Source organism: Pteronotus mesoamericanus, unplaced genomic scaffold (genome assembly GCF_021234165.1).
Source record: "Pteronotus mesoamericanus isolate MK-2021 breed Mesoamerican mustached bat unplaced genomic scaffold, CSHL_Meso_final scaffold_12, whole genome shotgun sequence".
NCBI lineage: Eukaryota > Metazoa > Chordata > Mammalia > Chiroptera > Mormoopidae > Pteronotus > Pteronotus mesoamericanus.
In genome coordinates this window covers 10,566,261-10,582,948 of record NW_026555303.1, presented here as the reverse complement: position 1 = coordinate 10,582,948, position 16,688 = coordinate 10,566,261, and the positions used below count along the sequence as shown (strand labels likewise).

General features: G+C 34.6%; 1 protein-coding gene across 15 annotated transcripts in view; it reads right to left on the bottom strand.

The window, feature by feature from the left end:
- Nucleotides 1-1,415: 1,415 nt before the first annotated feature.
- FMR1 (fragile X messenger ribonucleoprotein 1) overlaps nt 1,416-16,688 on the bottom strand; it is a 42,652-nt gene continuing 27,379 nt past the window's right edge. For 3 of the 15 annotated variants that reach the window (XM_054587911.1, XM_054587920.1, XM_054587921.1), the window contains exons 10-17: nt 15,029-15,138; nt 14,205-14,339; nt 13,646-13,708; nt 11,242-11,328; nt 8,593-8,788; nt 6,868-7,050; nt 6,040-6,122; nt 1,416-3,874 (exon numbers count right to left, since the gene is read on the bottom strand). In XM_054587911.1, coding sequence (XP_054443886.1) covers nt 3,713-3,874; nt 6,040-6,122; nt 6,868-7,050; nt 8,593-8,788; nt 11,242-11,328; nt 13,646-13,708; nt 14,205-14,339; nt 15,029-15,138 — 1,019 coding nt within the window. In that variant the 3' untranslated portion in view covers nt 1,416-3,712. The other 12 variants (XM_054587913.1, XM_054587912.1, XM_054587916.1 and 9 more) reach the window with 12 other exon arrangements.

Below are 16,688 nucleotides of genomic sequence, written 5' to 3'. Positions count from 1 at the left end.
ATGACTTACCCTGTTATCACAAAGCTATTCTCTGCTCTGGTCAAGTGTGAAATAACATAGGAATTATATTTTTTCCTCTTTTAGCATTAGCCATCTAAGTTCTGTACAATACTGAATAATGATAATGGACCCTAATTCCCAGGATTCTGTGTAATCATCTCCTGTTGATACTTAATCTCCCTTACAATTTTCAACCAAACCCTGTAATCAACTTGCCAAGACTTGTAAAAATGCCTCTCCCGCCATTAAAAATCTCTTAGCATAAAAAATCGGACTTTCCTGTTTCTTCATGGAAAGTTCTGAGAGAAATGTAAAGAAAACTTGTAAATGGCCCCAAATAAAAATTTAAAACAGCCCTAAATAAACACAGAGGAAAAGATGCTCAATATTTTAATGCTGGTATCTGTTAAGCCTTCTAAAAAGCAAGACTACCATCTTGTAATGGCTATTTCAGAATAACTGGTTATCAGAGGGAACAGAGGGTTATGAGGGAAAAGGTGCTATTTATGGTCATGGAGAAAACTGGCTCAATAGAGATCAAAAAAGTATATTGACTCTGAAGGGCACTACACTCTTAGCTACCATGAGCTCTAAAATCATGATCAGATGAGAGAAATGCCTCTGAGTGGGCCCAGTTGAGTCTCAGGCCCACTACTGCCAACAGGCTGTACTGAAATTACTGAAAACTCTGTGAAACCAAGAAAACCCAAGCAACCAAGTTACTCAAAGATTGTTTCTACCTACCACTTCTAACAGACTGTACTCAGCTCTTTTGCCTCTGGAAGAGCCCAGAACTAAGCAAAACAGGTAGCAAAGAACCAGAAAAGTACCACAATGAAGAACTAGAGAAGCAGAAAACACATTTTTCTTTAAAAAGAAAACAAACAACAATTTAGAGGGTACTGTCTTGCATCACTGGATTATTCTGAACTCTAACACCAGGTAGAATTTTGTAACAGTCACCTCTCCATTTCTACCCTTTTTTTCCAGGCTGTACCACAGTACCTTGAAGTGACCAGAACAGGCAATTCAGGCACATTCTACCTCAATCTTGTCATTTATCACTGAGATACTGACATTAAAGTAATTGTTTTTTTTTTTAGTTACATAGACCATTCAATATCTTCCAAATGGCAGGGCATATTTATGTGTACACAGACTAAAGTATGTATTTAATATGGTTTAGCAGTATTCTATGCAATTTATGTGTTGAAATCTTATAACTGGGAATGTGGAGAACTGTATTTTCAAATATCAATATTTTTGCTTTTTAAGGGCACATAAAGGATTATTTGCATGGCATATGATTTGCATGGAAAATAACTCCCTCTCCCACCCCCACATAGCATTAATTTTTTTTTTCAATATACAGTATTTAGAAATTTAAGACCAGGAGCAAGTATCTGTCAGACTAATTTTTGCTTTTTCATAAGTGCAACTTTTTAATAAAACTTTACATCTAGATAAACAATCTTCAGATTTTTGAAACTTTAATAAGATTTTAAAAACATCATGACTTTGAACTGAAAAAAACATACACATTTAGCACACAAATATTGTAATATGAATCAACTTCAAATCCATTTGAAAACATGTGAATCAAATTACAGTTTTAGAAGTTAGTAATTCACATTTAAGCAAGTTAGCGCCTTGCTGAATTCAGCCTTTGTAAAAAAAGAGACTTAGTGCATATTGTAATGGCACAATGTGCTTCTGTACCATTTTGTTGATTTTTTTCACCTTATTAAACAAGATTAAACAAGATCAATTTCATGGAAGTTGGTTGATAATGGCTAACTTTCTATGATGTGAAATTTCCAATGGGAATAGTTACACTTTATAACAGAACACTTTCTATAGATTTATTTTCCTATCTTAAAATTTTAAAAGCAATCATTTGTAAGGATTGCATCAACATCAATTTAGCAGAGGAAGATCAAACTTTATTGAAACTGCTTGCATACAAAATATATTGCACTATAACCAAACAAATGTCAACATAAAATCCAATCTGTTGTTGCTAATATGTACAGAGAATATTGCCCAAGAGCAGTTACATTACAAGGTCATTCTACCTTGGTTAATTATCTACAGTGTTTTAAACCAAACAGCTTACAGATGATGTGTGCAAGGTACCAATTTCTGTTTTCAAATACTATACATTCCCGAAATAAATAACTAGAAATCAACATTAATGTTTGGCAATACTTTTAAAAGACTTTTTAATATTCTTGAAATCATGTGCAGTTTGTTGCCATTTTTATATGCTTATTTGTATGCAAGGAAAAGTTACTGGAAAATGAAAATTCAAAGAAACAAACTCACAAAATACATCAGAGGCAGAACTTCGGTTTGTATACGGCTCTGTACAGATTCAGTGGTACCCCAACTTGGAGTTATTTTTTAAGAAAAATATAACATCTTACAGTGAAGGTCCTTCACATATTATTCCTCAGTAAATTTCACCCACTTAAAAAAAAAACTAAAAACAAAACCAAACCCAACACGTCAAAAAAGAAAAAAAACTTCCAAAAAGTTATTTGTTAACCAATCTTAGTCTGTTTTCCAATTCTGCTTATATGTTAGACCTAATATTTCAAAGTTTACAAAACATTTAACCTGTTTCCAATATTTCTTAGACAAAGTATCTGTACTTCACAGGGTAATTGTGCACACATGGAAATGACCTTCCTATCTCCCCAAAATAAGCTTGAAATTAAAGAATGAAAAACTTCACAAAATGGGGGAAGGGCAAAATAAAATAGGCTCTACATTAAAACTGGTCATCAGGCCAAAGAGCAGGCATATCCTACTAACACTCAACCAAAAAGATTTGTTCGTATCTGAAAACATTTTAGCCTCTCTCAAATGAAAAGACAATTATTTCTTCTCCTCTCTATAAAGACAAAATTACACATCCCTCTCAATAACACTATTTGTCAAACTTCAGTGCAACAAAACAGAAACAAAAACAAGTCCTATTCTTTATACTGCTTAACCTGATGTTTATGCAAGGAACAAAATATGGAAAGCATGCATTCTTCTATAAAGTACTAATGTTTTGACAGGGTTTGCAACATCTTTAACATTTAGTGTTTCCAACTTATCTTCCCTGAACTCTGCATCCAAATATAATATTCCTACCTGCCAAGATATAAAAAAGGCACAGATCATACAACTTTTTTTTGCTAATGAAATGACAAATGTCACATCACACACATCTCAGAGTCCACTAAAATACTGGAAAAGTGGACCATAACATAAACTGACACAGGACATGAAATGACATAGTATCTCATGGACTTCTATATGAGACTGAAAACAGAAGTCTACTATGATTACCATAAGTGCTATTTATTCAGAAAATCTGAAATGTACCAGTAGTTATCACCCTATGCAGAAAAATAATCTAAATTAACAAACAATATCACTTCTCAGCTCTTTAAAAAATAATCCAAACTAAAATCCTATCCTGAAGTGCTTAAGTATACTTAAAAGCAGTATTTCAAAATTTCAAGGTTTTTTTTTTTGTGCAAATCTGAAAATTGTTGCTTATGGCCAATACCAGAAAAATAAAATTCTTAAACAGAATTGTGTTCATTTCATGCCCTGTGCCATCTTGCCTACTATTTGTCTTTGGCCTAACAAAGTTTTCTATATGGAATAAGAATTATGGAAATAGTATAGGAAATGTAACTTCAGAATATGCAGTTTAGGGTACTCCATTCACAAGTGGTTGCTGACCATCCACGCTGTCTGGCTTTTCCTTCTTCTGGTTACGATCTTTACCCGTGCGCAGCCGATTACCTTCACTGGAGGTATTCTGTAATGTTTTAGTGTGGACACTCCTTTCATTATTGCAGTCAACTCTGATCTAAAACAAGTTACAGTTGTTATATACACAGCCCATATCCTATTGTAATCTGTAATTGGCCTGACAAGAAATTTAAGCTTGAAGTGCAAATTCCACATGTTAAAAAAGAAAATGAGGGGTGAGAATAGAAGAAGTGCAAGAAATTAGGTCAGGTAGGATCTTTATTTATTTATGATTTTAAAATGCTCTTCTTCTTTAACTGGAACACACTGGTCATCTCACTGCTTCCAAAGTTAGATAAAAACTCACAATCCTACCGTGTCTTCTTCTAAGCAGAAAACAGTGAGAAACAAATAGTTAAAATGAATTACCATTACTGATTACAAAATATACATGACTATAATACTCAAGTTCAAAAGAGTGGGTTAATCTTCAAAGACTATGGAATTCAGGAGAAAAAGAGACAAATTAATGCCTTCCTATTCTGACTTTACTAGGATACTAACTAACTCATTCATTAACTAGCCTTTAGTTTACAGCTTTATATCTATCATGGGTGTGATTCAGTTTCTCTGTATTGAGGGTTCCCATTGTCTTTGGTAGAATCATATGAGCACTGGTTTCTAGCAACTCATGTTTCAGTTAGGCAAATCAGATAATCATATAACTTGAATGCTGTCTGAAGAAGAAGAATTGTATATTGTATAGGGAAATCTGAAGACACTAATATGTAGAAGGACTGGAATCCCAGGAAGAGCATAAAGATGAACATGATTTAAAAAATAATATTCTACAATTTATACAATATTTTAAGTGCCAACACTGAACACTTAAATCACTGCTAACAGAGTTCTAGATGCTGTCCAAAAGGAAGATACATTGACCAATGGGCCTAATGACAAATATTGATCTGCTTCAAGTACATATGCTACATATATCCCAAAATGGCTCACTATAATTTCAAAGTATGTTTAAGTGTTGGGTCGGGGTGTGTGTTTTAAATGTTTTGTGGCAAGGGTTCAGTGCTTTGATTTAGATCTATTCTCATACTTACATAGAAAACACAGTCTTTCTTTTGATACATGATTTTAATTATAAATATGCATCCTTTTAGCAACATGATCAGAAAGCCTAGCTCATCGAACATGTATATTTAAGTAGGGAATTACAAAACTGATACATATAAATGCCTTATGTCTTTGTAAACCACATATAAGTACATTATTTCATTCACCTTTTTATTTAGGTCTAAGGTCTTATCTATGCTGGTCCTGAAGAAGCCACCAGTAGGTAGCACATACTTACAACTGCTATGAATTCTAAATTCTGTCACAAAGGTTCTGCTCTTAGAAAGTTATTTCTCATTTATTTTGGGTGTTGGTCCCAAACAGATCCACAGTCAAGATGGATCCCTAACCAGTTGGGTTAAGAATTAAGAATCAGAGAAGTGGAAGAGAACATGGGTTCTTGGAATCAGACAGCAGGGTTAGAATATCACTGCACCATATGGAAACTATGTAACCTTGGGGAAAGGACAATCTTTCTAACCTTCAGTCTACTCACCTATAAAACAGAATAGTAAAATTACTTACCTTGAGGGGCTGCTGTAAGGTTAAATTAGATAAAACACACACAAAACAGCCATGGTGTCTAGACATGCTCAGTGGTAATTTCAAAATTATTTAACAATGGGATCAGCACAGGTAATGAACAACTAATATGGGAGTTTCAGAATAGAGGCTGGCTATAAAAAAGCAGCTGACTGATTCAGCAGGTTCTAGCTGAGTATCATCAGCTTGCCTATTATAATTATTACCCTTGAAAAAGACATCTTCTTTTCATTATTTTCCATTTAATTTAAAGAGGACACCTAATTCCTGCTACTCAGGGGAGGAGGGACCCACAGGGCTTACTCAGGTCTCTCTCTCAATACATTCTGGGCTATTCTTTTCTTGGGGGAATTAGAGGGACCATCAATGTGCTACTGAAGTCATAATGTGGCTGTCAAAGTCTTCATAAATACTTAAGACTACATATTCTCTAGAGCAATCTTTGGGTACTTACACAAAAGACTAAGATTGCCTCAATTGTAACACTGAAAGGAAATTATTTCACATATATCAAATTTACACTCTTAGAATATGTTTTAAAAAGTAAAATAAACTCATACATCTCAAACTACCGTAATTCAAGCAATTTAAAAGAAAAGAGGCACATTAGTTTACCTGGAGAGATCCATCTGCTGTTCTTCCTTTAGCCTCTCTCGGATTACGCGGACGATTATCTGTTCGGGAGTGATCGTCGTTTCCTATACATTTTAAAAAGGTCAACGGTTATTGATTCTAACATGCTTATTGGAAGCTTTTTATTCCTATATCCTCAATTAGACCACCCACTAAATTAAAATATAATCAGCAAACTATTGATTCCAGTTACATAACAGTTAATAATGTAGCATTCTACCAAAAAGCAAAATATTTTTTATTTATAAAGTTTTTAAAATTTTTATTCTATACAGAGAGGAAGGGAGGGGGGGAAAGAGAGGGAGAGAAACATCACTGTGTGGTTGCCTCTCGTGTGCCCCCAACTTGGGGACCTGGCCCACAGCCCAGATATGTGCCCTGACTGGGAATTGAACAGGTAACCCTCTGCTTCGCAGGGTGGCACTCAATCTACTGAGCCACACCAGCCAGGGCAAAAACCAATATTTTGAAATCATTACAATTCTGCATTAACTGTCACAGGTCAATCTGAGCTAATAATTAGATGTTATGTTTGTTATGTTTAGAACCCCCAAAGAAGCTGAACTAATTATCAGCATTTATTCATATATTATACATGAACCATAAGGAAGGCTAATATTCTGTTAATAACTGGATGAATAAAGGCTGATCCTTTCCTATGGTAACGAGTACAAAAGAAGTGAAATGGGGTCTTGGTAACATGGCATTAAATCACCAATGTTTTTCAGAGCTTTTTTTACAATTTTTTTACAATTTAACAAGCAGTTTTTACAATTCACCTTTATTTATTAACAAATGAGAACCTTCTACCTTTGAAGCCGCCTCCACGTCCTCTTCCTCCCTGTCCTCTTCCTCCACCGCCACGTCGTCGTCCGTCTCCTCTGCGCAGAAAGTTCTCCCTCTCTTCCTCTGTTGGAGCTAATGACCAATCACTGAGTTCGTCTCTGTGGTCAGATTCTGTTTCAGAAGCATTTGATGCTTCAGAATTAGTTCCTATCGAGAGTTAAAAGTTATATACCATTGTCTGACTTAAAAAAAAAAAAAGTTAGGTTAACAGAAGCTTCCAGAGACGTTTCAGGGGTAATTCAATACTCTTCCCAATTTATAAGCCCACCAAAGAGTATTATCACCTTCCGTTTTGTAAAACATATCATCTTAAATTCAAAATAAATGGTTTTACAATATTTAAGGTAAATTTGGTAAACGTTTTTTGTTCCATTTTAAAAAGGTAAAGGTATTGTTTTAGTCATCTAAGTTCAAACTTGAGTATGCCACATCATTAAACAGCTGTACTCCTTTTAACCATCTGTGCTCTCTGGAGGAAAAGTTGTCTACAACAGTTAAATGCAATACCTTGATAAACAAAATCTCTATAAAGAGAGTTCCTTTTAATAAGGTTTGGCTAAGGAACAGAAGGGAATGCACCTATTTTGGTCATTTCTGAGAGGGTGGCAAAGATGACCACCATTGCACCCTGCCTTAAGGAAGGGTATCTTGCGGGAGCAGGGATCGGACCTAGCTGAATAGGGATATGCCTGATGTTTAGTCCACAACCTTCCCTCCCATTCCCACTGGAATAATTTATTATTAATAAAAGAATTATTGTAATAAACATATTATGCCTGAGTGGGTAGGGTTAATGACCTAAGGGATGGGAATGAAAGACAAGAGCTCCATAGTGAGGTGGGACTTCAACAGCAAAAAGAACAGACTTTTGAAAGAGGAGTTAGGGGTTAGGTTCAAGGTTGGCCTTAGGAGTAGGTCCATCTCTGCCCCCACTCCATAATATTAACTCTACTACCTCTCTTCTCCTCTGTTGGAGCTAATGACCAATTATAGCTTCACCATTATAGCTTCATTCCTGTGGATCTTGAAGGCTTTCCATCTTAAAGAGTTCCTTTTTGAAATGCAAATATTTGTGAGATGGATTATACCTTATACCATCATCAGCAGGTTACATAGTAGATACACAGTTGAGCAAGAAAGACAGTAGGCACTAGCAGGTGGGGAGAGCGTTCAGGGAAAGGTACTGGGAGACAAGAAAGAAGCACTGACAGAACAGCTGGTAAGGCAAAGAGAAACTTCGCCTACTTCTTGACTGTGCCTATGGCTGACTTTGGCCATGCCATACAAAATCACCTTATGAGCCACAGGATGCAGACCCCTGATTTACACAGTCCATCCAGCAAGTATGACCAGCACATGCCTGACAAAAAATGAGCCACAGGACACAAATGTAAAAAGTTTTGTCTATACGATAATAAAATCAGGAAAGGCCTTAGGAAAGTCATCAACACACAAGGGCTTAAGTAGATTTATCCCCAGAGCGTGGACAGAACTCATACCTGCCCTGTAAACTTTATGTGTTATTATCAGGTTTTCACTCTATGTCTCTTCCAACACAATTTGACCCACTGTGAATTGGAAACCATGTAGTGAGAAATTGTTATAATGGGGTTCTAATGAATATTAGAGATTAGCAGCTATTAAGTCTAGGAACAGATAAAGTTACTGAGTAAAATGCTTAGTTTGTACCTGAAGTATATCCAGGACCGCGTCTGCCGTGCCCCCTATTTCTGTAAGGTCTACTACCTCGACCCATTCCTTGACCATCATCAGTCACATAGCCTTTTTCCTTATCTGTACGATTTGGTGGTGGTCTAGAACTAGCTCCAATCTGTCGCAACTGCTCATCAATTTGTAATCTCTCCAAACGCAACTGGTCTACTTCCTATTTAAAATATACAAGATAACAGTAAAAATAATTTGACATTTTACTTAATAACACCTTTCTCCTTTTTATCAGATAAAAAGTATACTGGAAATATTTCAATTTCAGTTCCAAATTTATACTAAACATTGTTACACAGAATTATCAGGAAATTGAATGTTCTCCTTTAAAAAGAAAATTACTATAAATAACAGATTACTGATGTCCAGAATTAGAGATATAACAAAATACTCAGCATTAATAGAATTTAAAGTTGTTTGATTTGGCACTATCATCCAATAGAATCTGATAAGGCACAGATATGCTAGTTTTGGGACTTCTTAATGATAGGATATTGAATAAAACAATTCTAAAATGTATTTATACAGAAAACAGACATTTACGGTTTAACCAGCTAACCCTAAAAAAAAATCACACATTGTAAATAATCTAAATTGAAATTGATTTGCCAGTTAATATCTTAATTTACAAAGTATTGAGTTTGGGTCATCTTCTGTTTTCAAAGAGCACATATTACAGTAGGTCTTTGATGTGATTATACAATTAAAGAACAATTATTTTCAATGAACTGAAAATGCTCACATTCCTCTTATAGGAAAGAACACTATTTAATAGCTGACCAAAAAAGTTAGGTCTTACATCATGCCTTTCAAACCTCTTAAAGACTACAGCTCTCCTAGAACAAGTATGATGAATAGTATAAAATTTGTTGATCAAAATATGCATCTGGGGTCCACAGATTCTTACATACAGTGCTTCCAAAATGTTGGGTTCTGTCAAATCCATATAAAGTCTCAATTATAACCCTTGTCCATCCAATCTACCCATAAACATTTCATTTATAGATTATCGGGGGCTAGATCCGTAACTATAGTAGTACTGAGTGTCTCAGTCAAGTAGAAGCCATCAGAGAGACTGTCTACATGAATAGTCACTGGAGAAGCCCCTGAAAAGTTAAGTTACTAAAATCTTGGTTGTGGCAGCTTCTAGAAAAGAAAGGGCAGGTAATGATTTAGGTGAGTTTGATCTGAGCTCTGAACTAGAATTAGTTTTACAAAGGACTTGAATAAAGAAGAGACTGCAGCTGAGTGAGTGACTTACTCCAAAAGTATAGTTATAGCTCATGGAATGGGTATATCTTGCAAAACAGAATAGTCCAGGTTTTTTCACTGGGGCAAAACAGTCACCTTTTGGTGAAAGATGCCGGGCCCAACCAAGTGAAGATCTGGTGATGGAAAGAATGGCAAAAGCACAGCTGCTGATAACCAAAAAAGATATTCAAGATATTTGTGAAGAACAAATCAAAAGACCTAAGACAGAAGATTAGTCAAAAGAACAAGGAATTGATACAATGCAACACTAACTCTCCAGGTCTTCATAATTAATTTAAGCTAAAAATATGAAGAAAAACACATACAACAGATTACACATAGACAAGTTTTAAAACAAAAACAAATAAGCACATCAATGGGGTATCCTACCTATGCAAACCTTGTTGGATAAAACTTTCCCACTTTCGAATATTAACTAACCACCATAAGAATGAATGAACGGCCTAACTATTGCAATTTTCTTTCTTATTTGCATACAGGTAAAAATTGTTTAATTTTATTTAATAAATCAGCAATGAATTCTTAAGATAGCATTATAAATAAAGTAGAGTTGGGCTACTTTTAAAATATTATTTAGTACCAGTTACATTATAATTTTGATACATATGGACAGAAAGCAGAAATTATAAAAGTTACATGGAAAAGACTCCATTTCATTGACTTACAGAACATTTTGGCCAAAAGAAATTTTAAAAAGCATCTAGTTTAGGGAAGTGACTTGCCTAAAGTCACACATCTAGTTCATGGCAGAAGGGAATATAGAAGCAAATGGCTAGACTGCCAAGCCAGTGTTCTTTCCATTTATACCTTGTAGCCCCCCTCGTTGCTGCTTTCCAGTTTTCAATCTAGAGGAGGCATACATACTACCAACACTAACTAAAATAAGCACTTACAAGAAGACACAAATCCTTTCTATTTTGTATAACAGAGTATAGAGAAAAATATGAAGGGTAAACATTTAAAAAAAGACGTCTTGAAACACTGGGATTTCCTTAATAAACGACATAAAAGAGACAACAAAGGCAAGAGGAAAAGGCTAGAAAGGCTATGTATGTGTAGGATTTACCTAAATTGACTGTAAGGGTTTAACAGAAGAATAATGGGAAACAGGGGAATTTATTGAGAATTGGGATACTGGTCCTTAAATTTATGATGATGATGAAAATTGACTTGTGTTTACAGAAGGAATATAATAAGCTAAACAAAGTATTTTCTCTATTACTTTTTACAGCTCATTCATTATCATGTACAGAATGAATCTTAACTGATAAAAGGTTTATCATGGAGTTTTTATATTTTAGTGCAAAAAGAATTAGGAATTAAAGATTTTTCTGTTCTCACCTTTAAATAGTTCAGGTGATAATCCAAAAGAATAGTGGCATTAGCGATGCTGTCCTTTGTTCCCACAAAAACAAATGGTACCATACCCTGGAAAAGAAATGGCAACAATGACCTTATAAAATTAATAATGGATTAATCTGAAAAATGCAAATAATGACTAAATCTCTAGCACAGGGTCTGACAAACAGTAGGTACACAAATGTTTGTTGAAAATATAAATCAGTACATGAAAACAAAAGTAGCTGATATATTTTACACATCTACTGTGAAGGACAGATCAATACAACAACTCCTTAAATGCATCAGGTTATTACATTTTAAACACTACAATTAAATGCTGGCAAAGTCAGAAGTTATGTAATTCAAAATTATACACACTTTAACATAAATGCATAACCAAAACAAATACTCTAATTCATCTAGAATTTTTTATCAAAATCAAATTCTTTAAAAAAATCATTCAAAATTAGATACTAGGGTATAAAAGTAAAAACTAAATAAATTTTGCCAACCTAGTCAACAGAGTACAAACACAACACAAAGAAAATTAGGATACATGAAAATGTACTGAGTAATTATTCTGCGAGGGGAAAAAAACTGGCATATCCATGAGCATAAAATTTAACATTTCAATACATTTCAACAATATGCTCTGAAAATTATAAAAGGCTGAGTCATAAAGAAAGGTTCACCTTCTCTCTATGGTACTATTTTAATATAAGGATAGTTTTTTAAAAAGTACTGTATTAAAATTTTATACTTCCAGCCCATCAGTCCAAATGAGAAAAAAACACCATTTCTTGTCGCAACTTATAGGGAAGCCTAAGCCAGTTGTACAAGCTAACAGCTGGCAATTATGACATTCAGAGTTGAGAACATTTCAATATTTTGCTTAAGAAATACACATAATTACTGATATTCACAAGTGACTAAAAAAAACATACAATGGCTCTGACGTGGACATAATATTATAATTTTCTAGGCAAAGTTATCAGATGTTAGAAGCCAAGAAGCTGTCTCTTTATCAAGTATCATTCTTTTAAAAAGAGCATTCATTTGATAGATGTGGCTACTGCCGGGCTGCTTTTGCTTGCTTCCATTCAGTACACAGCATCTTTAATGGATGTAGGGCTGGAACAGGTTTGTTTTTGTTTATTTGTTTGTCTTTTCATTTTCCTTCCACATGAACATGATTGGTGATGGGGAATAAAACTGAACAATTAGAAAATATAGCTAGGAGACTGACCTTTACCTGATACAAAAAGGCACCGCTTTCCCAGTAGCAATGACCACCTGAGGAATCAGGTACAACTGAAAACCCATGGGCTTCATAACGGATTTTTTTTTGGCATCAAATAATATATAAACTATGGAAATTATCAGGTCCATGGGTCAGATCTTCTCAAAAACATTTTTGACCGTTGAGTTTTCCCCCAACTGTCTGTTACAAAACAGTTAACCACACTATTTTCCAAAGTGTCATATAAAATGCTATGCCCTTCCTTCTGGATCATACAACCAAAGTAGGATTTGAAACCCCATGTCACAGATTTAGGTTGATTGACTGTGGAACAAATGATTTTAAAACATTCTCTCTTTTAACATGTCCAAACTGCTGGTGTACCCAAGTACCACTCTAATTTAAGCACAGTGCTAGTAGCCCAGAATAGTAAATTAAAGTGAAAAAAGGTGAGAGCAGAATGGTCGCTTTCTGTACTGACACCAAGACAAAGTGATTCCCTGTTCTGGGATGAGAACTGAGCTGCCCAGCAGACACATATCCAATCCACTCAAGGTTATATTTCACTTTATAAAATGACATTTTTGCTTTGAATCTTTTGTGAGCCATAACATTTTTCCCATAAACAGTTCTCATGAGCCATGTAGGGGTCCCTTCCCTGTGCTCAAGGAACTCACAATGTGGCTGAGGTGCTAGAACAGGGTCAGCACGTCCACTGGAGCACGGAAGGGAGAAAGGGTCTTCAGTTAGTCAAGTCGGAGGCAACCTGGGGCAAGTACCCATGGAAAACTGCATAAGGAGTAAGGTCAAAACAAGGTGGCAGGGGGAAGAGTATTCTAGGCTGAGAAAACACATGCATCTGTCTAGAAGCAACACATAGTATAATTGTTCAGAGACCTCTAAGTACTTTAGCATGGCTCAAGCCTCTCTAGAGTGCAACGGGGAGGAGTTAAAACAGATGATACTGGACAGGTGACCAAAAAAGGAAGGTCTTATAAGCAACAGGAAGGAATCTGAGTGTTCTCCAGGGCAATAAATGCACATACCCACAAACACTCCTCCACCGGCCTCCAACCCAGATGATCATTTGTAGTCTTTCTTAACAAGGGGGATAAACATTAAAGTATAAAATTAAAATGTATTTTTCAAGGAATGTTCTCCTACCTGCCAAGCCTTGAGTTCAGGTTTCTGGGATTCCCCTGCTACAATTGATGAAACCACTAACACCTAAAGCAGTATAAGGAATGCAAGTGATGTCATTAACTATAACAAATGATACACAGAAGCCTGAACGCAGGACTTTCACTGTAGGACTTCTAAACTCATTTCTAACAGTTAGATTAGTTCAAATATTGAAAACCAGTTTCTAAAATATGGTTTTAAGTAGTAACAAATGCATCTAACAGATGGTATGTTTTGAGCTATTACAACCTGCAAAATTTCAAAAGATAAGGCATGAAAAAATTAAAGTCCACCCTCAAAAGAAAAATGTGACTATTAATAGCAACCCCATATTTTATGTTTACAATAAAAGTTTTGTCACTGTGAATAAACTGAAAAGTAGGTATCATTTCGGTTTGTGATATCTCATAAGCTAGCAATCAAATTTGAAAAAAAATACAACATGAGTAGCCTATTAGCCTAACCAGAGAAAATACCTGGAACACCATCTGAGTCAAAGAAATTACTTTTAGTGTAATTCAAAGTGACATATATTTCTTACCCTCTGAACTTTTGTACTGTTAGGTTGAGAAAAATGTGTGCTGTTTTCCTTTATATCTATATGTTTTTTTTCTTCTGAGGGAGTAGATCCAACCCTCGAGTTACTGGAAGGTAGGGAATTTGGTGGCATAATTTCCTTGGTAAAACACACAAAACACAAGAGAAAAAAGAACCAATTGTAAGACTTTATTTATCTCCATTATTGAATCAATGATCATATTTTAAGAATATAAATTACTATAACGTTTTGGTAAACAAAATAGAATGGAAAAATGCATGCAGTAAAAAGTAAAAGCCCCAAAATATTTCGTTCCAATCAAAAGAACCTTTCACAAAAAAAAAAAAAAAAGGTTAGACAATATTGGAAAATTATGGAAATTTGGGTGGATTTTATTTTAAACACTGTAGTACTGTACAGAAGAGCATGCCCTCACCTCCCCCATCCCACACAATACTTACACACAAACGAAAAAAGCCAAAGGATAAAAGCCAGAAAACCTAAGCAGTGTTGCAATTTTGTCTCAGTCAGTAACATCAAATGGTATTGAAAAGTGCTTTACACTTTTTTTTTTACAATTACAATAACTCATCTTAAAGATTGAGAAATAAGACTTAAAGGAGTTAAAGTGACTAATCCAAAGTCACAGCATTAAAGACTAGACAGAGGCCATTACCTACAACTATACCATTAACTGGCATGCCTGATAATCAAAACTTTTAAATCTACATTATTTACATAGCAGAGAGGCCTCTAAATTAATGTGAAATAAAACAATAAAAAAACTTTTCTTAGGCAAAGCAGAAATATATGCAACTAGAACATACCTCTTCTTGTGGAATATTTTTCTCATTTTCGGCCTCAATTCTCACCCTCACAACTCCTGATTTGTCCACAATCTCCTGAATCAGTTTTCCATTTTTTCCTATTACTTTGCCTAAGTTAAGAAATGAATAATTCATGTTTGATTTTAAGAACACCTATCAAATCAGTAAGCACACCCACTATAAACTATCATGTTATTTTATATAAAACTGTAAGGCCAAAACATAGTTTTTGAATGAAAATAGTTACATTGACTTTCCATTTTATCAGGTCATCACTGTTTACATTCCTTTGTTTAGTTATTAGAGGTGATTAATACTCATGAACTGACTGGAAAATTTTGAATTTTTAAGGTGGTTCAAAGACAGACTCTTATTTTGCTAAAAAGGGTACACTTTAAATTTGCTAGTACAGTGGTGTGTGTCATTCTTTTTTCAAAATTCTATTAAAATTAAGAAAAAGAATAGATAAGAAAAAATACATTTGCATATTTATTTGACAATTTCAATTCTATCTTTACCTGACTTAAATCTCTTTATTTGCTCATGGTAAATACAGTCACACACTGCTTATCAATGGGGATATATTCTGAGAAATGCTTAGCAGCAGGGCGATTTTGTCATTGTGCCAACATCAGAGAGCACTTACACAAACCTAGACGGTGTAGTCGATTGCTCGTAGGCTACAAGCATGCACAGCATGTTACTGTACAAAGAACAATAGATTAAATCAAGCATAACAGAAAATGATGCAATGAAGAGACTCGAACATGAGATGTATGAGGCTGCTGCTGACATAACATGACATACTGTTTTACAGCAAACTTTTTCTTGGAAGTAGAAAAAATGATAAAAGTGATAAAAAATACAGCACAGAATGTACATAAACCAATAACATTTATTATCAAGTATTATATACTATACATCATTGTATTGCTATGTATGTATATGAAATACACAATTGCATTGTATATGAAAGTATAGCAATATAATGCAGTAGGTTTGTTTATACCAGCATCGCCATAAACATATGAGGAATACGTTGCACTATATCACAATGGTTATGATGTCACTACATGACAAAAAATTTTCAGCTCCATTATAATCTTATGGGACCACCAAAGTATATGTGGTTTGTCATGGACCAAAGTGTCATATGCAGCACATGACTGTATTTTTAGAATTTTATATTACACTTTTATAAATGTTCCCCTAAGTTTTTAAGTGGCTTAAGTAGCTATACGCACATCTAAATTCTTCAGGCCAATGTGTTAACAGAATAATACTATGCATTACACAAAAATTATATCACTTCATTAAAAGGCAAAGTAAAAGATTAATAGATCACACTTCCAAGTAACTCAGCACCATAATGAAAAATCTCAAAACCTGTTGAAGATTAAATATTATTTAACAACATCTGTTAAAACTCCAAGATGTCAGGCACTGGGTTCTTTCCCTATCAGTCAGTCATATAATTAACTGGGAAGTGACTGCTTTCATAGCCATCATCATGCATTAGCGTAAAGTGACACATTACAAATGTAATAACTACTGATTCTAGAAATCTACATGTAATTCCAAGTACTCTCCCAAAGTACCTAAAACACTACACTGGTGCTGTTCATCATGTTCTTGCTGCACTGTCTCATCTAAGGAAGGG